This window comes from Perognathus longimembris, chromosome 3 (genome assembly GCF_023159225.1).
Source record: "Perognathus longimembris pacificus isolate PPM17 chromosome 3, ASM2315922v1, whole genome shotgun sequence".
Classification (NCBI taxonomy): Eukaryota; Metazoa; Chordata; class Mammalia; order Rodentia; family Heteromyidae; genus Perognathus; species Perognathus longimembris.
Genome location: NC_063163.1, coordinates 37,974,239 through 37,997,217, shown reverse-complemented (window position 1 = coordinate 37,997,217; position 22,979 = coordinate 37,974,239). Strand labels below are relative to the sequence as shown.

General features: G+C 39.9%; 1 protein-coding gene across 7 annotated transcripts in view; it reads right to left on the bottom strand.

Annotated features, from left to right (window-relative positions):
• The window catches only part of Dgkh (diacylglycerol kinase eta), a 159,248-nt gene that overhangs the window by 73,803 nt on the left and 62,466 nt on the right, over positions 1-22,979 (bottom strand). For all 7 annotated transcript variants that reach the window (XR_007210333.1, XM_048341303.1, XM_048341306.1 and 4 more), the window contains exons 3-4: positions 13,337-13,447; positions 8,164-8,244 (exon numbers count right to left, since the gene is read on the bottom strand). Coding sequence is in view for 6 of the 7 variants with exons in the window: in XM_048341303.1 (XP_048197260.1) it covers positions 8,164-8,244; positions 13,337-13,447 (192 nt within the window). In the remaining variant the exon portion in view is untranslated. The remainder of the gene's footprint in view (positions 1-8,163; positions 8,245-13,336; positions 13,448-22,979) is intronic.

Genomic DNA, 22,979 nt, shown 5'->3' with positions numbered 1-22,979 from the left:
GTATGAGGGACACAGAGGCCCTTTCTGTAACCATCAACTTAGGCATCATTGGGGTCAATCGAAGTTCTGCTAGATTTCGGCTGTGTTTGCTAGATTTGGACTGTTTCATAAGGCAAAGAACTGCCATGGATTTTCTGGAGTGTTTCAGCACCTTAGTCGTTTACCATTCCTAATTTCTTAATATAGCAAAGATTCTGGTTTCCTAGGAGATCTACAACCTCCAAATTCTTAGAAAACAGAACTCTACCATGCTAGGCAGATGCAGAATTTCCAAGATAATAAAACCATCCAGGATTCTGCTATTTCATTGATATAATAATTAGATTTTAAGCCTTCTTTGGCTAACATGTACGGTGTTATTTTTAATTTATGTTTTACTCTTGCCTATGGCTTATTTCCCATATTATGACTTTATTCCACGTATCCACAGGAGATAGGATACTATCTTTTGTAGCTTGACATCATAATGAGTATAGGAAGTCAGCTAATCTAAAAGAATGGAAGGAAAGAGCCTGCAACTAACTGCGGCGGCATAGAAAGACCACGATGGAGATCAAACACATTCTGAAGCTCTTCCTCAAGAACACGAGTAGACACAATGAATTTAGTCTGTATATATTCGAAGCCTCTGCATAGCAGGTGGTTGGTAAGACTAGGCTGCAGGTCCTAAAACTTGAGACAGGTAAAGTCTCTGAGGAGAGATGAACCCCAACATAGCTGTGTGACTGAAGTATAAGGGTAACAGTATCAATAGCAGCTCAGGACCAACCATTTGGAAATGCATATTTATAACAGTCCCAAGACCAGGAGGTTATGCAGATTGTGACTGCTCATTAGGAGCCTACATGGCAAAAACACTGGGAAGATCAGTCCTCCAACATACAATGTTTAAACTGGATACACTTTCCATCTGGACATCAGGTAATGCCAACTTCAAAAACACTGACAGGCAGGTCTAGGGAAAAAAATTCTACATGATTTGGGCATCAGAAATCCTGGCATGAGCACATGTTTTTAATGAAGAACAGACAAAGTAGTCCAGGAAATCTGTGTAAAGTCCTGTTTGGTCTGGGCCTTGAGCTCAATTAGGCTGTGTAGTCTTCTCTCTTTCCTATAACCCTAAGGCAAAGGTTCCCTGTCCAAAATGGGGGGTGATTCTTTTGTTCCAAGAATCCTAATGTCAAGGCTACATACGCTAAGGAGCATAAGGACTTATCCTTGAAGGCAGTCACTGTATCTTTCTAGTTTTTTATTAATTCAAGTTAAGTACTTTTAAAATCTGGTTTTCAGTAGCCAATTCTTTGTATTCATAGTCCATATATATCCAGAACATAGACAGTGTCTGATACATACAATAAGCTCCCAATAAATACAGCTGAATGAATAAATGAATTCAAAGGGCAATCTCAGCAGTAAAGGAAGATGAGGTGGGAAGTGGGCTGCTGTATATCAGCCCAGGATGATACAGAAGTGCTGGAGGCAGCAAGTCAAAGGCTGCTGATCAAAAGCAGCATGTTCTCTGAGTCCCAAGTGTTTCCACCCATTGATAGTCCCACCATGACAGGTCCTTTGATAAAAATTATCTGAGTTCTGGAATTTCCAAAATCTGATTTCTGCAAGCAAGCCTGAGGTTCCCAGGCTCCAGAGCTACCAGAATACTGAACGGATGCCCATCAGGCCATGCTGTATTTTAAAGAACTCAGATGAGAGAGTTAGGAAAAGGTGATAGCGCAACTCTGGCTTTCAGAAGTCTGTACAGAGCTCCATTGTGCCATTTCTAAATGCCCCTACTATCTAACATATAGAAAAAGGAATACGAATTTCAAATTTACAAATCACCAGCTTCCTGGCTATCTAAATTATATATAAATCATCCAGGTGCCAGTGATTCATGCCTGTAATCCTAGCAACTCAAGGGGCTGTGTTTCAGAAACTGAGGTTCAAAGCCAGTAAGAACAGAAAAGCTTGTAAGACTCCATCCTCGAAAATAACTAGCAAAAGGTCAGGCTTGGAGCATGATTCAAGTGCTACAATAACAGCAAAGCATGCAAGCAAGAAAGTAGGTATGAGGCCCTGAGTCCAAACCCCAGTATTAGCAATTTTTTAAATTTAACTATATATGTGTGTGTATTTTTTAAATGAAGCAGTAAATTTACCTTTAAATTTACATTTAAATTAAATTATTAATTTAAATTGTATTAAGATGGTATCATTATAATGATGAGTCCTATAAAATATTTTAACCAATACAGATGTGAAAATATGCAGCTTGCTACTACCAGGCTTCTAATATCACATAAACAAAGGTGAGACTACTGCAATTATTAATGAGAGGTAGAAATCATGACTTGGTGTATAAGCCAATATATAAAAGTTTCATGCAGATATAAATATTTATGGACATGTTATATAAAGCCAAACATGGGCAGAGGGGATTCAGAAATAGTATTTTTTTCCTATATTATAATGTGCAATGATTCTGAATGGCCAAAGATAAGCTAGATTATCAGTCATTCATTCAACAAGAACATTCCTTTCAATCATTCAATAAATATGTATTGGCTTGCCCCTTCTGTGCCAAGCACCCATGCTAGCCATGGGGAGCCAATGAAGACAATCGTCGTACCTACAAGGAAATTTCCATCTCCACTAGCTCCTCTCAGCACTCCTGCATTCACACAGCATGCAGAGCTCTCTCCAACAGCCTTCTTGAAGGAAGGTCATCGAGCGATTGCTCAGTGAACAGTGAGACAGCATGTGTAAAGGGTCTAGCCCACTGATCAGCAATCTCTAGATAGATTCATCCTTGTCTGCTCCAACAAACACCAAGAGTCCTACAACTGGCACCAGCTGTGCATAGCTCTTAGCCGTGTGACCTTGAGAGATTCATTTCAGCACTTTTGAACCTGAGCCTGCTCTGAGACCCTCCTTTCAGCTCCCAGGGAAGAAGATGACTGAAGATTTCTGATGACTGAAGATGACTGAAGAACGGGCAGGGTCATTACCTCACAAAGGGGCCTGTTCCATCAGATGACTGGAGTTACAAAATTCTTTTTCATGTTGAGCTGAAACTCTCCCTCTGTGAATTCAACAAGTCTCTGTCTTGCACGTTTCAGTAACACAAAATCATCATTGCCTCTCCTACATAATAATCCTTCAGGGCTGGGAATATGGCCTAGTGGTAAAGTGCTCATCTCGTATACATGATGCCCTGGGTTTGATTCCTCAGCACCATGTATATAGAAAAGGCTGGAAGTGGAGCTGTGGCTCAAGTGGCAGAGTGCTACTAGCCTTGAGCAAAAAGAAGCCAGGGACAGTGCTCAGGCCCTGAGTTCAAGCCCCAGGACTGGCAAAACAACAATAACAAAAACAAATAATAATCCTTCAAATAATTTCAAAAAACCCAAATTTCCCCCAAATATTAACAATAAAAATATGTCCTTAAATGATAACAATGCCCTAATTCTGAGAAAGTCTTATAATAGGGGTTACCTTCTTCTGTGAGTCCTTTCAGCCAACATTTACCTTTAAGATACAGTGCCCAAAATATAATGTGAGATACTATATTTGTATTTGACCAGCTCTCTATACACATACATAGTAATGTGGCCTAAGATTCTAAGCAGACTTTTGACTAAGTAGAGAAGACAACTGCACATGGAATAAGCAATTCATAGGATACTATCTGAATCATGTTGTTTACTTAAAAATTCGGTGAGGAAGTAGGATGGCAAAGTGGTCAAGGGACAACCAGGACCAGCTACTCTCAATGTCAGCTTCTACTTATTAGATGTTTGCTAGTTCTTAACTTTTAGGGTTGCCACAACGAATTAAATGAGTTATCAAGTATAAAGAAGGGACAAGGAAATTCAAAAAAATATTACCAAATAAGGTAAGCAACTATATTGTGGCAAGCGGGGGGTGGGGGGTGGGAGTGCGTGTGTTTGCTAGTTACTGGTGCAGGAACTATGGCTCAGTACGCTGTCCCTTGTTTTTTTCACTCAAGGCTGGTTGGTGCTCTGTCATTTGAGCCTCAGCTCCACTTCCAGCTCTTTGCTGGTTAAATGGAGATAAGACTCATAGATTTTTCTGCCCAGTCTGGGTTCCAACCATGATCCTCAGATCTCAGCCTCCTGAGTAGCTAATATTACAGGTGTAAGCCATTAACACCTAGCTTACTATTTATCTTTATTCCGGTGATTATCTAAATACCTTTCAAATCATGTTCTCACACATGATTTGAAAAGAAAATGTTTTTTGATAACTTTGCCCAGAAATAACTATTAGTAATGAATAAATTCAAAGTGGTACTTTCTAGGTTCAAAAGATGCGATATCCCTCTTCAGAGAGAGATAAGGAGAACTATGTCAACTGAGAGGAAGCTAAGAGAAAAACAGAACAAACAGAAAACAACCATTAAAATAACAAACTCTCAAGAGCATTCTTTCCTCTCTCTTTCTCTTTCTTTGTTTCTTTGGATGCATACTTTTTAAACCTTCTTAAGAAGAACCATAATCAGAGGCTAAATAAACTATGAGGATATATTTTTTCTTGTCAAGGTGACATACAGAGGGGTTAGAGTTACATAAATAAGGTAATGAGGACATTTCTTTTTGAACAGACTTACCCCTCCATCATTTTCTCCCACTTTCAACTTTGAGGATATTTGCTGGAGCAAATGACTCCTGAGCCAAAACTGCTCTTTGTCACCATGCAATTGATCTCTTGCATATATCATCCTTAGGAAGTTCAAGGAGCAGAAGAAGGCTGAAAGCAAGCATATCTGACCATTCTTGGATTCTCCAGCTCTGATATCATCATCACACTACCCAACCTCTGGCAGACACTAGCTACACCAGCAGCAGCAGTAGCAGTTACTATAATCTGAGGAAACATGGTAATTAAATAACTTAAGTGTAAGGAGCATTATCGGTTACTAGTAAAACTGTCTTTTGCTTTGTGTCTTAGAAAGTTATACCAAGTTCCTCTGCTGTAAAGCCCTTAACAACATACCTAACATTTTAATCCCTTCATTTCGAATCCAACAAGCCTCAGAAACAACATCAAGGCAAATGAAGCCAGGTATGGTGGCTCCTGCCTATAACTCCAACTTCTTGGAAGATTTGAGATTAGGATGATGGCGGTTTGCGGCCAGCCTAGGTAAAAGTTAATGAGATCTCATCTCAACAACATGCCTTATGTGACAACACACACCTCTGGTCCCAGCTACAGGGGAGACAGAAAGGTGATGGACCAGGCCATCTCAGGAAAAACCTTAAGTAAATAGAGCTGGGAGTGTACCCCAAGTTGTAGAACACCTACCTAGTAAGCCCAAGGCCCTGAGCTCAAGCTCCGAGTACCTCCACACAAAAAAAAGAAAAGCTCTTGAAAGTATTCAACAAAGTATCTTTCATCTTATTAATTAGATATCAACAAATACTTACAAATAAGGTAAAAAGAGAGGCTACACTTCCTGTCCTCCAGGAGGTTATAGATGATAAAAAGAAATACATACCTAACTAAGAAAAAAATAGAGTACATTCTATAAGAATGATACAACAGGGAAGCAAGGCACAAGTGGCTCATGCCTGTATTCCTACCAACCCAGGAGGCTGAGTCCTACAGGACTGAAGTTTAAAGCCAACCCAGATAGAAAAGGTCTACAAGATTCTATCTCCAATTAACCAGCAAAAAGCCAGGCTAGAGGTGTGGCTTAAGTGAGCAAGCTGAGCAAGCAAGAGGTCCTGAGTCTATACCCTTCCCTTTTCTTTTTTGTCTGTCAGTACTAAGGCTTAAACTCCTTGGGGGACGGCAAATAGCTACCCCAATTGGTAAAATGGGTAAGGTTCTTCCTGTCTCTACTTGGGAGAAATGATAAATAAGCATCCAACGATTTATTAGAGGGCCTGTGTCCAGTCGCTACTGGATACTGTTTACCATGAACAAAACTGTTTCTTATTCTTTGTGTCTCTAACTCTTTTTGTTTTGTTCTAAAACTGACAGCTCAGAGGTGAAGGAGGAATGAATTACTGATATCTTCAAGCATCCAGCAACTCTGGATTAATTACTTTGTCCTCTATACCCACTTAAAGAAAATTTCTACAAATACAAGAATTGAAGACATTATTAAAGATGCTCTCCAGTCTTTGGTAGACACTATTTCTGATGTAGTATTTTCTGACAATACCTCCTTTCAATGCTGTGTTCCTATACAAACTATCCTACACCCCCCCCAAACTCTCACTCTTAGTAGACAATCCAATCTTCATTCACTGACAAAATGGTGATAACTGAGTTCGAGGCACATGAGCTTCCTGCCCATAGCTCTCCATCTCCTGCTCAGTGCTCTACCTACTCAGCAATCTTGCTTCAGTAATTCTTCACTCTCTCTCTCCTGAGTCTTCAACTCTTGTTTTTCTTTTCTTTCTCTTTTTTTCTTCATGTAAACATACTAAAAAAAAAACAATTTTAAAGCAAAAGAGCAATAGCAACAAAACCACAAGTCTCTTCTAAGGCTAAACATTCTTATAGCCCGATCTCCACTAACAACCAAGCTTTAGGAAAACAACAACAACAACAAAACAAACCCTCAGAAATTATCTTTAGTTTTGCATTGGCAGTGCAGCCTAACGCATGCCACCCGCCTCTGGACCCACTCACATCAACAGGACCAAATGAGCTCCAAGTTCACAAGTTCAACAATCGCTTGCCAGCTCTTCTTTCACATCCCCACAGCACTTGAGCCTGCCGCTAAACATTTCCATTCTTAAAACTCTCTCCAACTGGGCTTTCATGACATCACTGCTTTAAGATTCTCCTTCTTTACTTAGGAATGCCCTTGACTCAGTCTTTACTGGTCAAACCTTACATTTTAGCATTTTCCCATGATTCTATTCTGGGCTTTCCTCTTCTCAAACTGAAGTCTCCCTGGGGATGAGGGAGAAGGAGAGGAATATTTACACTGTGAATTATCCCACGTGCCCATAAATCAATGACTACATCCGAGTTCACTGGCTTCCTCTCCCTGTTCTCCCTCCACCTCTGTCACGGTATTCTCTAGTTGCACTATGTAGCTTTCTCCCCTGACCTGGCATGCCGAGGGTGTGGGCACTACTACCACTCAGTAGTGGTGGCTTCCTGGAGTGGGGACTGGGCACATCAATGATCATGACAACAAAGCAAAAGCCACACATCTTAGAGAAGTGAAGGAAGATTCGGTTACAGGAAGTATTCCACTTGGGCTTCACTTGTGAAGAGCTGGAAGGGAAATTCATGTACCTACACTTATATCTACACCTATATTCACGTCTGACTTTCCTTGCTTAGCACAAGGGCCTGGTGAGTGGTGGGTAACTTAGGAATGAAAGCAGCAAAGGAGGAATGGGAGGGTGGGTGGGATTCCAATAGCTACAAGTTGGTGAAGAATCACTGAAGTCGAGGGAACAGGAGAGCTCAGGCAGACACGAGGGCATGTCAGAACAAGTCATCGGCAATGGCACTGGAATAGAGGGGCCTGGTCTTCCAAGACTTCCTAACTGAGCTGGAGATGCAATTTGCTAGCGATGAGGAACAATATAAGTCTATTCACCACTGCATGTCGTGACTGGAAAGGAGGAAACTGGAACAGAGGACATCTCCTAAATAGTTCCCCAATGAATTACCACAGTGAGGGTAAGTGGAGACCTAAGCTATAACAACTGCCTGCTCAACAGCAACCACAGCAAAAATAGGACAGAAACAGAAAATATTACCTTAAGATTGTATGTATCCAATGCCTAACGTATGAAACTGTAACCTCACTGTACATCAGTTTGATTGTAAAAATTTGAAGAAAAAAAAAAGATTGTAGTTAAACAGAAAAGAAAGTTTTCAAATATTTAAAAATAGTTGAATGAATGGATGATTCAAAAGTCTAAAGCAAAGAAATCACATATTACCAAAAAAAAAACTACCCTTAGATTTAAGTTTATTATGTCACTCCATCATGAACAGGAGTGCATGTCAGACATCCCATGTACTCAACATACCTTCTGGGATCAGTAAGAACCTAACATGTGTAAGTAGACTTGCAGCTGGTGCCTGAATGAGGCATCTGTACATGTTTGGGAAAGAACATTCTACAACTTTGGATAGGGGGACAGGAGGAGAGAGAATAAACCATACCGTGAAGCTGTTGTTGGCATTTTTTGTGCTTGCTTCAGCGACACTGGCATCTGAGAGATCAACTTCATCAAATATCAGGGACTGTTGATGAAAAGAAAACAAACAGGTTATGTTGAAACCTAGCTCCATACTCCATGCTCTTTGATGTATTTTACTATCAGGTCACGACAATGATTGATTTGTCAAGAATAAGAAATAGAAAATAAAAGTTAAGTTAGTGATACTGTGCAATTTCTTCTTAGGAGGGGTAAGTGAAATCATAAAGTACAAATCCATAAATCCAAAACTGAAAAAGATTTTAAAGAATCCAGTAGTTGGATGTCGGGGGCTCAGGCCTATAATCCTAGCCATTTGGGAGGTTGAACAGAAAGGATCAAAGTTTGAGGTCATCCCAGACAGAAAAGTTCATGAGACTCCTCCTTTTCAGCCAAAAACTGAAGTGTGGTGTTTTGCACCTGTTATCCTAGCTATGTGAAAGGCTGAAATTTAGGAGTATCACAGTTCTAGGCCAGCTCAGGTAGAAAAATCAGCAAGACTCCATCTGAACAGAAGAAGTTGAGCATGGTGGCACCCATCGTCCCACATCCCACCGCAGAAAGCTTAAAATAGGTGGACAGAGTTGGGAGCTGGTGGCTCATGCCTGTAATCCTAGCTACTCAGAAGGCTGAGATCTGAGGATCAAAGTTCAAAGCCTGCTCAGGCAGGAAAGTCTTTGAGCCTCTTATCACCAATAAACTACTCAGAAAAAGCCAGAAGTATTGTTGGGGCTCAAGTAGAAGAGCGCTAGCCTTGAGCACAAAGAGACTCAGGGACAGCATCCTGGCACTGACTTTAAGCCCCAGGATCAGCAAAAAAAAAAAAAAAAAAAAAAAAAAAAAAAGGTGGACTGAGACATAAATACATGCCTATGTAGGGAGCATAACCCTATCTCCAAATAACAAGTGCAATAAAGAGCTAGAGGTGTTATACTGTGGTAGAATGCCTGCATAGTAAGCTTAAGACCCTGAATTGAAACTCTAGTACCACCAAAACAAACAAAAAAGACCCTCAGCACAGTTTTAATCTAGATGTTCGGTGCTCTCTAGAAGCACAACCAGTATCATTTATGGGAATCCACTGCATGTGTTTCACACACACTTACACCCCTCCATCATGGATATAAAGGTCACCTTACTGCTCCCAGGTCAGGTCATGATGAATCACTAACAGTTTGGATGCTTTTTCCTCCTCTAGATGTTTCTTTTGTACTCTTTTTTTTTAATTTCTCTTTTGTGCACTTCAACACTGTCTTCTTCCAAAAGTGTCAGTAGAAAGAGTTCCATGAAAACAAATTTTTTTTAAGAAATAATGAACCAATTATCAATTAGAAAGTCTGGGTAAAAGAAAAAAATATTTCCTTCCCACTTTTGAATCAGTCATTGTTCACCTTCATCCTGCATTCCTCTAGCAAGGGGTAACAACACACCTCTACAACAGCAGGAGAAACGACTTCTCTACCGCTTCCCAGATCTTAAAAAGAGTTGTGACAACCTACCTCGATTCAACCATTCTGAAAACAGGCCTGTTCCTGACTAAAAGGGGTAGGCAACCTAACACAGGACATTAAAAGAGACAAAGAATGCTGGGTGCCAGTGGCTCACACCTGTAAACCTAGCTACTCAGAAGGCTGATATTTGAGGGTTGTGGTTCAAAGCCAGCCAATTAAGCACCAAAAAAGCCAAAAGTACAGCTGTGGCTCAAGTGGTAGAGTGCTAGGCTTGAGCAAAAGAAGCTCAGGGATAGTGCCCAGGCTCCGAGTTCAAGCCCCAGAATGGACGGACACACACACACACACACACACACACACACACACACACACACAACTACAAGACTGTTAAAACTGGAAGAGAAGAAGTGCTTAAGGAAGATCATCACTGGCTGCTCCAGTATAAAATGATGCCATTCTTTCTCTTACAGTGATGGAAATAAAGACTCAAAGGAATTGAAAGGAAACAGGGCATTTCACCAACTGGAGACAGAGGGAAGGGTCCCCCTGAAGATAGGACATGAGCCACAGTGAAAGACTGCCACCCAGTCAAAGCTTCCGGAGATGAACATCCAAAGCCAGAACAGAGCCAGAGCAGGACCACAGTGACCTTCATGACTTTTAACATAACATTATTCTTGTCATATATCAAGAAAACTAACAATAACAACTGCTGGAGGGGATGTGGCCAAAAGGGAACCCTACTTCATTGTTGGTGGGAATGTAAACTGGTTCAACCACTCTGGCAAGCAGTATGGAGATTCCTCAGAAGGCTAAATATAGAGCTCCCCTATGACCCAGCAGCCCCACTTTTGAGTATCTACCCAAAAGAACACAAACAAAAATCACAGTAAAGCCACTAGAACAACTATGTTCATCGCAGCGCAATTTGTCATAGCTAGAATCTGGAGCCAACCCAGATGCCCCTCAGTAGAAGAATGGATCAGGAAAATGTGGTACATATACACAATGGAATTTTATGCCTCTATCAGAAAGAATGGCATTGCCCCATTTGTAAGGAAATGGAAGGACATGGAAAAACTTATACTAAGTGAAGTGAGCCAGACCCAAAGAAACATGGACTCTATGGTCTCCCTTATTGGGTATAATTAGTACAGATATAGGCAAGTCACAGCAGAGGATCACAAGAGCCCAATATACCCTTATGATCACATAAGATGATGCTAAGTGAAATGAACTCCATGTTATGGAAACGACTGTTATATCACAGTTGTAACTACTTTCAACGTCCCATGTGTATCTGTAGCTACTATTATTGACGATGTTCTTGTATCACCTTCCCGTGGTTGTACCTACACTATCTCTGTAATCTTATCTGAGTGTATTGGAAACCATGTATACTGGTATTAGAACTAGGAAATTGAAAGGAATACCAAAATTGAGAGACCCGGGGTAAAAAAAGAACAACAACTACAAAAGCAATACTTGCAAAACTGTTTGGTGTAAGTGAACTGAACACCTCATGGGGGGAAAGGGAAAGGGGGAGAAGGGAGAGGGGTATGAGGGACGAGGTAACAAACAGTACAAGTAATGTATCCAATGCCTAACATATGAAACTGTAACCTCTCTGTACATCAGTTTGATAGTAAAAATTTGAAAAAAAAAACCATAAAATTATTCTATTTTGTTCCAACTTAGACATAAGAATTTGGTTATTCTATTATAGTTACACAGACTAAGAATTAGGTTGGTTTGTTTTTTACCTCCTACTATATAACTGTACTATAATGGTATCAGGAACATAATATTTTTAAAAACAGAAATGATTAATTATTCCACTGGGACAGCAGCAAGAAGTCTGAAAGTTTATTTCTCAAGTAATATTGAAACATCAGTTTTAATGGGGCTTATCATTACAAATTTTTCATCCAAACCACATTATTATTTTATTTTACTGTTACATAAAAGTTATTTTGTCTTGATTTTATTTCAACATCATTTTTGTTCTTAATTGCTAGAATTATGGGAGTGACTGTACCAGGTTTTATGAAAGTACTTGACATACATTGTTACTTTAGGTCTCCTCTCTACCACACATATGTGTCACAAACCCACCATGAGATATATTGAATTGGAAGATGAACCTGTATATGAACCCAGAGCCTGAATTCATGTGTGTGTGTGTGTGTGTGTGTGTGTGTGTGTGTGTGTGTGTGTGTGTGTGTTGCAGCTTGAACTTGGGGCTTTTTGCTCTTGAGTGACTTTTTCCCTGTGCTCTACCATTTGAGCACAGCACTGCCTCAAGCTTTTTAAAAATTGCTTAAGATTTGTAAATAAGTAGTTTATCTTTGTTGTTATTTCCAGCGTACCCTATGAAATTATGCCTTTTCCTTTTGTCTTTCTTCCCCATGGTTTTACCCCTGATGTCACTGTAACTGACTTTGGCACACTGGGTATTGTATGTACATTTATCAGAACTAGGGAAGGGGAACATCAAAATCGAGAGACAAAGGGTAAAGGGAGATCCAATGCAACAGCAATACTTACAAGACAATGTGCTGTAAACCAACTGTACAACTCAGGGGAGGGTGGGAAGGGCATCAGAGAGGGGGGAAGATGGGAGAAAAACAAAGGAGGTAAAAAGTTTGATAAGAAATGTACTCACGGGCTGGGGATATAGCCTAGTGGCAAGAGTGCCTGCCTCGGATACACGAGGCCCTAGGTTCGATTCCCCAGCACCACATATACAGAAAACGGCCAGAAGCGGTGCTGTGGCTCAAGTGGCAGAGTGCTAGCCTTGAGCGGGAAGAAGCCAGGGACAGTGCTCAGGCCCTGAGTCCAAGGCCCAGGACTGGCCAAAAAAAAAAAAAAAAAAAAGAAATGTACTCACTGCCTTACATATGTAATTGTAACCCCTCTGTACATTACTTTGGCAATTAAAAAATGCTGAAAGTGGAAAAAATTTTATTGTTATTTTAAAAGTGATATACAGAGGAACTACAGTTATATGTCAGGAAAAGAGGACATTTCTTTTTGCACAATGTCACCCCTTCCCTCATTCTCTCCCAGTTTTCTCTTCCAATCCCCACCCACAAGTTGTATAGTTCATTTTCAGTAGAGTATCTAGTGAATACCATTGCTGCATTTGTTCACCCTTTGTCTTTCCATTTCTGTGCCTTACCTTGGCCCTCCCAAAGACAGACAAGGGAACAAACAAGACAAAAAGAAAAGCAAAGAAAACTGCCCAGGTTGGCTTTAAACCTCAATGCTTAGATCTCAGAATCCTGAGTAGTGAGGATTATAGGTGGGAGCCATCAGTGCCCAGCTTCAGAGCATTCATTCTTAACCACTATATTAACTCTCTCTCTCTCTCATAGTCAGAAACAAATAAAATGTAAAAAAAAAAAAGCAGAAAGTGAGTGAACTCAAAATTACAAGTTATACATAATAAGATTATGTTTAATGATTTATTTAAGGTAGGAAGAAAGAATAGCAGGAGTAAGAGAGAAAAGCAAACTACTTGTGTCTTCCTGTAGGATTATTCTTAAGGACATGTTATGAAAATGACTCAAATGACACTTGTGGATGGGGCCCAAGGTGGATCATGCTTCTATTGAGTCCATATTATGGTGAGGCTACAAGCCAAAGCTTTCATTTCATTCACAACCTCCCATGCTCGGAAATTACCTTTGAGTCCTTTGCATAATAAAGTGTGCGGCCCCGAAGCTTGAAGTATCGCTTTTTCCATCTTTGGAAAGAACTGGTTTGCTTCAACAGTTGTCCCTCTTTAATACTGGTCTGAGGAGAAACAGAAGCATAATGATATAGTTACAATGAAATCCAACACCAAATACAATTCAGAAACAATAACACAGGACCAGTAACAATTTGAATATTTCCCACACCCTACAAATTACAGGAGAGAGTATTTCATTCTCATCAACCCTTGAATCAAGAAGGTATATGCACCAAGTCCCAAAGAGCAAAAGTAAATTTGGTATGGTTTCTGCCCTCAGAAATGTGTAAGTATGGGCATGAATGTTCTTGACCTTAGATTGAGCACTGGTCACACTCTCCCCTGCTCTGCTCATTCTCAGACTTGCTCCTGCACCTTTGACTGTCTTCAAGTGTCCTATCCAATGAGACTCCACTCCCTCACCACCTTTCTGTTACTGCAACTTGATCTTGCTTTTCTCCAACTCTCCTCACACTCACCTTATTACCCAACTCCATAAAGCACTTCCCATCTGCTAACATCAAATGTAATTTACTTATGCCCCTATTGTAATAGAAAGCCCCCCAAACTTATTACATCTCATGATGTCAAAGTTAGTGGTGCATTTTTTTATTGGAAGGAAAATAGAAAGCAACACTCCTTCCTATAAGATTATCCTCAGGGAACATGCCATGAGACTCTTGCAAAAGGGAGTCTCTGGGATGAGATCCAAGACAGCTTTGTTTGTTCTAAATTCAACAAAAGTGTAATCACACTATAGTAACCCTCCAGGGCAAAAACAGTTGATGGAACCAAAGTTTGAAATCATCCAACTGAAAGGTGCACTGATGTGTCTCAGGTATCAAGAACAATATTTAGCACACATGATTGATGAGGTCGGAAGGAAGAGAGGGAAGGAGGGAGGGAGGAAGGGAGGGAGGGAGGGAGGGAGGCAGGGAGGGAGGGAGGGAGGGAGGGAGGGAGGGAGGGAGGGAGGGAGGGAGGGAGGGAGGGAGGGAGGGAGGGAGGTGTTGAGATTAAACCTCTTTGTGCTCTATTTCAGAGTTTATTTGCAGCCTTCACCCCATACTCATCCTCTCTCATACTGTCATCCACAAGACAGAAAAGTTTGTTGTCTTAGTAGGGTAATTAAATTACATAATGTTTACTTTCAATTTCCATAAGAGGCCTGCTTGCTCTAAGACTGTACTCCAGGAATTTTGAGATCATTGCATTTTAATGCTAACAAAATACTTCGGAAATGTTAGTACCAAAGAGTAGACCTAGGAGCCAGCCAGACTCACAGCCAAACTCCACAGCGAGCTAATGTATGAAGTGAGGCAGTCATTCCACCTTCTGTGCCCCACTTTTCTCTCTAAAAGATTGGAATAATACCAACTTTATAAGCTTGTTGAATATAATTTCATGATAAGATAATGTCTGGAAAACACTTAGCACACTGTCTGGGGTGACAGAACACATTAGGGGCAGAAAGTGTTATTATTATTATTATATCATTATGCTATTAAATCCAAGGAGTATTTTTCCAGGCATCAAATTATAAGAGCTTCTTGGAAGAAGTAAATAAACGTTTGCAGGCCACTGACAGGGCCAATAACAGCTGAAGTGGACGGGGAGTACCAGGATATGAGCTTATAGGAAAAAAAGAGCCAGGATTCACTGGCCACCATGGGGAATTTGCTTTTTATCGTAAGTGCAAAAAGCTCATGAAATGTTTGAGGCAGGAAGAGTGAGTGTGAAAGTAAGTGGAGAAACAATTAGGAGGCTCCTGAAGGACAGCTAGGAGGGAGGACAGACAGAGCTTGGGGCTGTAGCATTGTCAGGTAGAGAAAGGGGAGCATTTGAGATTGCTATTGAAGGCAGCTTGCCCTGGAAATGCGACCAGAAATGGAGAGCAAAGGAGGGTAAAAAACAAAGGGAAAATGTACATGTATATTTGGCATGGGGAAGGAGGGCTAGATGTGAAGAGTTGGAAACGGTGAGGGTGAAAGAGAGGTAGGACTGCTTGAAGAAATCAACTCTATGGCTCAAAAATTTCACTCCTCTTAAATTCATATTGGGAGTGCAATGGGGAAGAAGCTTAAAATATACTACAGCCAGCCAGTGAAAACTCTAAGTCTATTTGAAGCCAAGACCTGCAAAGGAACGGGCCTGACCCACTCACAGAACACAGATATGAGGGGCTAGCACAAGGGTTATTGGACTAATAGATCCTACTAGCTCACAAGTCTGTGCCTTCCTTTTGCTATAGCACGGAAGAACGGCTGGAAGTCTCAACCTCCTGGGCTAAACCTGTAGAAATCCAAGCCTCTGAGACAAACACCCAAGTGCTACTAAAATTTTTTTTAATTCCATAGTAACATCTGAGGTTGCTGCTCTATCTGAAATATTTATAACTCAAATGCTATAAGCTCGCCTTATTCATGATTTATTATACATGGTTCTGGCTTAATCCAGTCAAAAAATAATAAAAGACCCCCAAAAGAGTCAAAAACAAAAGAAATGTCAAACCAAACACTTAATTTTCGGCACATGCATTACTTAGCTCAGTGAATGCAGAGAGGCTCTTATCAGCCCCATGTTATTGTCAATTATATGTAAATTGTGGTGTACCTACTCGGTTTTTCCCTGATTAACTTTGTGAAAATCTGCCTCCCCGCTCCCACCCCACAACCAAATAGTGCTCAAAAGACAAAGTAAAAGTTAATGTATTTCATCTGATAAAGTAAACTTTGAGATATGTTCAAAGATGGCATGTCATTAATGGTGATTGGGCTGTGTTATGGGAAAAAATGAATCAAGCCTCCTCAGTATCCATGGTTATCAAGAGGATACCAAAAGTCTCTGGAGTACGAAGGGTGTGAAAAGAATCAACAAATCAAGAGCTTCCAATGGAGCAGTTTCCTCCTTTCAGTTCTAAGAAAGATTCTGAATTAAAGGATCTTCCTTAAAGATGGTGGGGCACTTTTGGTGACCTGGAGATGCTTAGATCCCAGAGGAGTTTTTAAAAAGACCACGGGACCTAATTCCATTGTTTAGAAATCTGGTCAAGGATCTTCAAAGTGTGTAAGTTTAAAGGCTACGGTAAAAATAGATGAAAACACAGGGAACACTTTACAGAACTTGGGAAAGATCAAGAGTGCATAGGGAAAATATTGGATGCACTACAGTGAGAATACACAGGGCTAAGGGAAACTAGAAGCCAGATGAACAAGTTAGAAAGTAACAAGGCATCAAGGAAAGGAATTCCAAGCAGAAAACAACGTGGGACAAAGCAAAGCATGCCTGTGAAGAACGTAGCTACCCAAGTAAGGAAAAGCTAATGAGCCATCTAACTCAGTATAAGACTTGTAGGGGGTCAGAAGGTTAGGGAAATTGTATGACTTCATAGGCACTTGAGAAAAGAACCACACATCTGAGATCTCTACCAGGTTTAATTCCTTAAGACCAAGCATGTAATTTACCTAAGAGAATATTCGTTACATTCTCAAATTCTTAAAGTAGCTTTCATTCTGGAATGTACATTCAAATTACCAAATGTTGTAAAAGTACTGATTCCTAGGTATCACTCCCATGCTGACAGGATATGCTGAGAGTATAATCTCAAAATCTCTCCCAGGACCTAGGTAATATATTAAGAATTATGAAGACATGTCTTTTGAATGGCATAATGAAATGCTAAGTCCTCACAGAAGCCACAGATGAAACTTCAAGGACTGCTGGTCTGTGTTCCAGGGACCTACCTGGGTACCAGGCTACAAGTAGGAGCATATCTTGCCATAGAAGCCACATCCCATGTTTGCCTTTGTGGTTAAGGCTTGGCCTCAGGCTATTCTACCTTGTGTCTAAATTCCAAAGATACTGGTTATCAATCTCTCACATCAGGTATCCTGGGCACTCCTTCTTGCTAACAGAAGATAGACTACATCCTCCTTTTTTTTTTTTTTAATTAAATCCCTGACAGCAAAGGGTTCTCCTCTTTCCTGCTTTTGAACAGAAGATATAGATGTGAGATTCCTGATCTGGAGTCTCAACTTTTCACCCAGAATTACAAACCACTTGGAGTTTGGTGCTTATCACATTTGTATTTCCGTTGTAAATGTTTTTACAGTATTTATAGGAGTATGTGCACACACATGTGTAAATGGTACATCTAATTTTCTACGTAGCTGTCATGGAAATGGAAATGTGAAATATGTGATGGTCTATGTTTCAAATAACCAGTTCATAAACAAACGACTTCTGGAACAAAATCTACTTGTGAAGCTGAAGTCTATAGAATGTAAACAGGAAAAAAGACAAAATAACTTCTGGGACAGTGGTTCATAATTTTGGGATCAAGAAGCCTTTCTGAATCTGAAGAAAAATATATCTCAAAAAGTCTGTCTCCAGAAAGACACACACATGAGCACACTTATACACTAAACTTCATTTGATTTTAGGGAGTTCATGAACTTTCGGAATCTACCATAACTGAAAATAATGACCTCCATGTAATAAAATCATATTGGATGAACTTGGGGTTGTTTTTAAAAACATAAATAAATTAGGTCTTAAATATGATGATGAGTAGCAAATACTAATTTCTTTAACTTTCTCTTCTATTAGTTTAATAGTTCCTAACAGCATTTGGAATGGCATGCTTTAATATTACTTAGGATAGGGAGCAACAACGAAAACATTTTGGATTCCAATTTTCTGCTGTGATTTCAACATTAGTTAATAATTACAGCCCTCATACAAGCATATATAGATATTGCCTAATTTGAATTTTTTTAATTTTATAATTTGTTCAATTTGAAAAAAATTGTATTTGGATACATAGTACTAGTTGTACATAACTTGTTTTCTTCCCATTATCAATAAAGAAAATTTTTTCCTTATGAAAATGGACTGCCCACCAAAGGAAGAATGAATGTAAATTACAATATTCATCCCCTCAATACATACAAATGTCACATTTTCACTCTTGGTTTTCTCTTTGCCCTGGTTTACTTATTTTTTTTGCCCTGGTTTATTATCAAGCCATAATTAGAGATGTTTCAGGGAAGATGTTATTTTCACTTTGAGACTAAGGAAGCTCTGGCTTCTGATGCCTTAATTACCTCCAATAGTTACCTCCAATAGTTAAACACAAGTTCAGAGTCTTGGTGTTCTTCTATCCAGTTCCATAGTTTATTCCTTCATGAGGTGTCCACTTGTGACACACAAAAGCAGTACAAAGCTTTACTGGGGGCTCACGCCTATAATCCTAGCTACTCAGGAGGCTGAGATCTGAGGATCACGGTTCAAAGCCAGCCCAAGCAGGAAAGTCTGTACGACTCCTATCTCCAACCAACTACTCAGAAAAAGCTGGAAGTGGAGCTGTGGCACAAGTGGCAAAGTGCTAGCCTTGAGCTAAGAAGCTCAGGGGCAATGCCCAAACCCTAAGTTCAAGCCTCAGAACTCACATGTGTATGCACATGCGTGCACACACAAACACACACGCAGTACAAACAACATGGGAGGAAGTATATTAGAAGCCAAGCCAAGCAAGAAGGAAGTAAAGATTGTGTTAGCGAATGCTTTTAGACATTGAGTTGTTCTTTTAAAAAAAAATCTTGATTTAGCATTTATGATTTTAAAAAATCATAAATGTTACCTAGCAAGAGCATAAAACCCTGAGTTCAAGCCTCAGTACCAGCAAAACAAAAATAACAAAAACAACATTCATTTTGATGAGCACTTCCTGAGCAAATACCTTTTCTCTACATAACTACTCCATTTTTCTTGGATGCAAGATCCATAACATACATTCATTGCCTGCAACAGCCCTTATCCTCATGCATTTACAAACTTCCTATGTTTTTATGTACAGTTAAATTGTGGAAGTAACAGGAAAATAATTTTAAACATTCTTGCTTTCCTCTGAGGCACATATTGTAAATGATTTTCCTGGGTCAGTATTCACATGAAAGTTCATCCTCAAAATAAGCCTTTTGTTTATACATGAATAAACAAATATTTCTTATAAAAGGAGGACTATAATTTAAAAAATGATCAATTTCTCACAGCCCCAGTAAATACAATCATATAACCCAAGTGTGGTAAAGCTTAAAATATGTAGGAGGTGGGGGGAACTACATGGCTCACAAAAATCTCAAAATAATGAGCACACCAAGTAGGAAAGAAAGGAATCATTTAAAAAATTCAGACCATTATATTCAATAATAATGTTCAACTACAACAAATAAAAGTCATCGACAAAAAAAGTCATTGACCTCCCACTCCCTTCTTTAACAGCTTCATCTTCAGTAGTCCCCCTAATGTCACCTAGCAGTAAAAGAGAAGTAATGTTGGTCCCCAGCAAGCCCCATGTCCCAGTGTTCTTCCTTCTACTCCGTGGTGCCTTTTGTTTTCTTCTAATCCTCCCTCTCCCCCATTCCATCACCCCTAGGCTCGGGCCACCCTCACCTCCTTGGTATCCATAGCACTAAATAGGAGTTTTTTAAGAGTTTCTACCTCTTACAAGACTGTGAGTGTGTCAAGACAGGAACTATAGCTTATTTCTTTTTCAATGTCACAAATAGCCAAGTACTTTGAATACTTACCAAAAAAAATTATTATATGCAAACTGATTCATTCAGCAATAAGGAAAAAAATTAATGAAAGATATTTTTCCTTTGGATTGATAGGTATTTGAGAAATTCAATGAAGGAAGATATTTCAACCTGTCTTTCTATCAAGTCAACAGAAGCATAGTTAGTAGAATTAATCCTGACTTCTGAAAAGAGTCCTCAGTTGGATCCTAAGTTTCCCCAACTATAAAACGAAGATAACCATCGTTTGCCCTGTAGTCCTGCAAATGTTAGAAGGGAACAAAGAAGTCACAACCTCTCATGAAAGTTTCTAATGCTACCAGAAATACAAAGTATAGAAAGTTATGTACTCTTTCTGCAGTCAGACTTTAGCAAATATAAGTGTTCGAAACAAAGAGATTAACAACCCAGTATAAAGGTCTATTTAGAGAAAGCATCGCATACAGCCCATTTTTCATCACATAAAGGATACAGTTTCCTAATGTACAAAGGCTTCTAAACTATAATGACTATAATTGCTGCTAGAAAGCTCCATTTGAATGCCACTGACCTTTCAAAATTCAAGCATCCCCAAAGTGACACACCTGTCTCTTCTACCCAGCTTGCAAGTGCAGCCAGAAGAGGCCACTGATCCTAAGACACCAGTAGGGTCAATATTAGGTTCAGTAAGAACAGTGATTAAAGTTAGTAGCAAGTACAAGAAACACCACGGCTCCTAGTTCTAGTAATAGCTCTCTTTAAAACAACAAACAAAAACAACAACAAAAACTCCTGGAGTTTTTAAAGTGTCATGGACTTTTCTGCCCTGCTGGGCGTTGAATATGAGCCACCAATGATCCCGTAATAGCTTTTAATTAACTATTTTGTAAACAAATGCATGCATGAAGACTTACATTCAGATAAAGCCATTGAAGTGGCTCATAGAGAAACCCAATTTTTCTTTTTCTTTCTTTTTTTTAAACAAAAATTTAAGGGAGAGTCCAGTCAGGACACCCTGCAGCATTCTGAGGATTGATTTAAGTGAGCCCACATCTTGGTCACTTGCAAATGTCTATTCTAGTAAATAGAAACTTCTGGTTGCTAACTATCTGAGGATCCCTACCCAAAACATGAGTAAGGTGGATAACAGACATTTTGCCTTTATCTACAGCTATCTCCTCATGACAGCTCATCAAGGAGAAAGCCACCTTTCCTGGCCGCACTAACCTTGTCCTCCAGTGTATGCAGAAGCGATGTGTTTGTAAAACATGTGCTTCAACTATGACTAAATGGTGAAATTAAAAAGAAAGTGGACTGTCTATACTTTTGCATTTTATCCAACAGTTAAACATACCATTTCACTTCGTAGGTAATCAAACTTAAGCCACAGAGACCAGCACTTCACCCACATTTCTAAAACTAGAAAGGTTATCTCATTGTAAGTTTGTACCATATGATATCTCCATTATAATATGGCCTTTTGTTTTCCTTAGCCTTTCTAGGCATTTTTGGTGTGGTTATGAAATTTTTCTCCACCAACATGCTGCCGCCTATATGAGAATGATTACAACGGCTCATCCTGTGACTCTGGGAAAGAAACCATCTGATGTCATTCTGATTCTGCCTGTCATCAGCCACCTGTGAAATTGCTTCAAGCCTGGCTTTGGTCTCTGCCTCTGAAACTCCCATACCCATTGAGCTTTATGCCTTTCATCTTTCTTCTGCTGCTGAATTTTATCCGCCATCAATTTCCTGCTTCTTTTCTTCAAAAGAAATCCAAGGCTCTTGATTGAAATAGGCATTACATACATAACACTGAGCTCTGTTAAATATAGGAACTTCTCTCTCGGTGACTAGGATTATCAGCCAGACTCAGGAGACATTCACATACACAATTTGTTTTTCACAAGATCTCACACTGCATGCAGCCCAGACTGGTTTTAAAATCTAGGTAATCGTGCTTCTGCCTCCTGAGCATTAGATTACAGGCATGAATCTAAACACCCAGCATCACAATATTTTTAAGTGTCATGACCTGCCTAAATCCTTTAAAAAGATACAGTTTAGTACTTTTGAAACTGTACTTGTAGGCCCCCGGACCCAAACTTCTAGGGCTTCATATGTCAGATCTAGCCATTCACCCCTATATGCCAACTAAAGAGGTTGGTAATGGAGGAGAGCAGAGAAAAGCTGCTGCAGGAGAAGGTGAAGTGAGTGCTTCAGCCCATCTTCTACCATCCACGGGCTACGAGACAGGAGCTCTGGGTTTCAACAAAGAATTAGGTACAGGGGAGAGAGATAGGTACCAAGAGATACACAATCCCAGCCACAAGTGTGCCCTGGTTGACTATGGGCTCAACCTTTCCTTGGGGAAGGATACTAGAGACCATGTCAGGATAATGGTTACTGTTGCCCAACAGGTGGTCTTGAGAAGGAAAATTCTGTTGTTCTCTTTCTTAGGACCGGTTTCATCATCCTTCCTGGTAAACACGTTATTCCTGGCTTTCTTGGAGTCCAAGGTGATTGCCAGTATCTGAAGAGTAAGCAGCCCAAATGACACAGATGCAAGATGGGGGCAGGGAGGCCATGCTACTTTCTACTTTTGGTTAATTTTTGGGCCCAAGTACAGACTGTGCTGGTCAGCAAATGCTGCTGGTGCCTCTTATACTTCTGGCCCTTTTTTCATTAGCCTTTAATTTATATCATTCAGTATAACAATGCACACTTACCTAGCTCCTTGCATCTTTTAAATTGATGTCAGAATCTTCCTAAAATCCAGTTATAGGAAAGCACTGAATCTCTCCACTCACGGTGTGTCTTTGTCAGTGTGTGGAGCCCTGACCATAGTTCTAATCCTTATTTTCCTACCATGGAACTTTATTCAATCATGATAAACAATGAAACATGAAATATCATCTTAACCATGATTAGTTTCCCTTCCCTGAGTCATATAGGTTTTTGTTTTCTTTTGCCAGTCCTGGGGCTTGAACTTAGGGCCTGGGCACTGCCCCTGGCTTCTTTTTGCTCAATGCTAGCA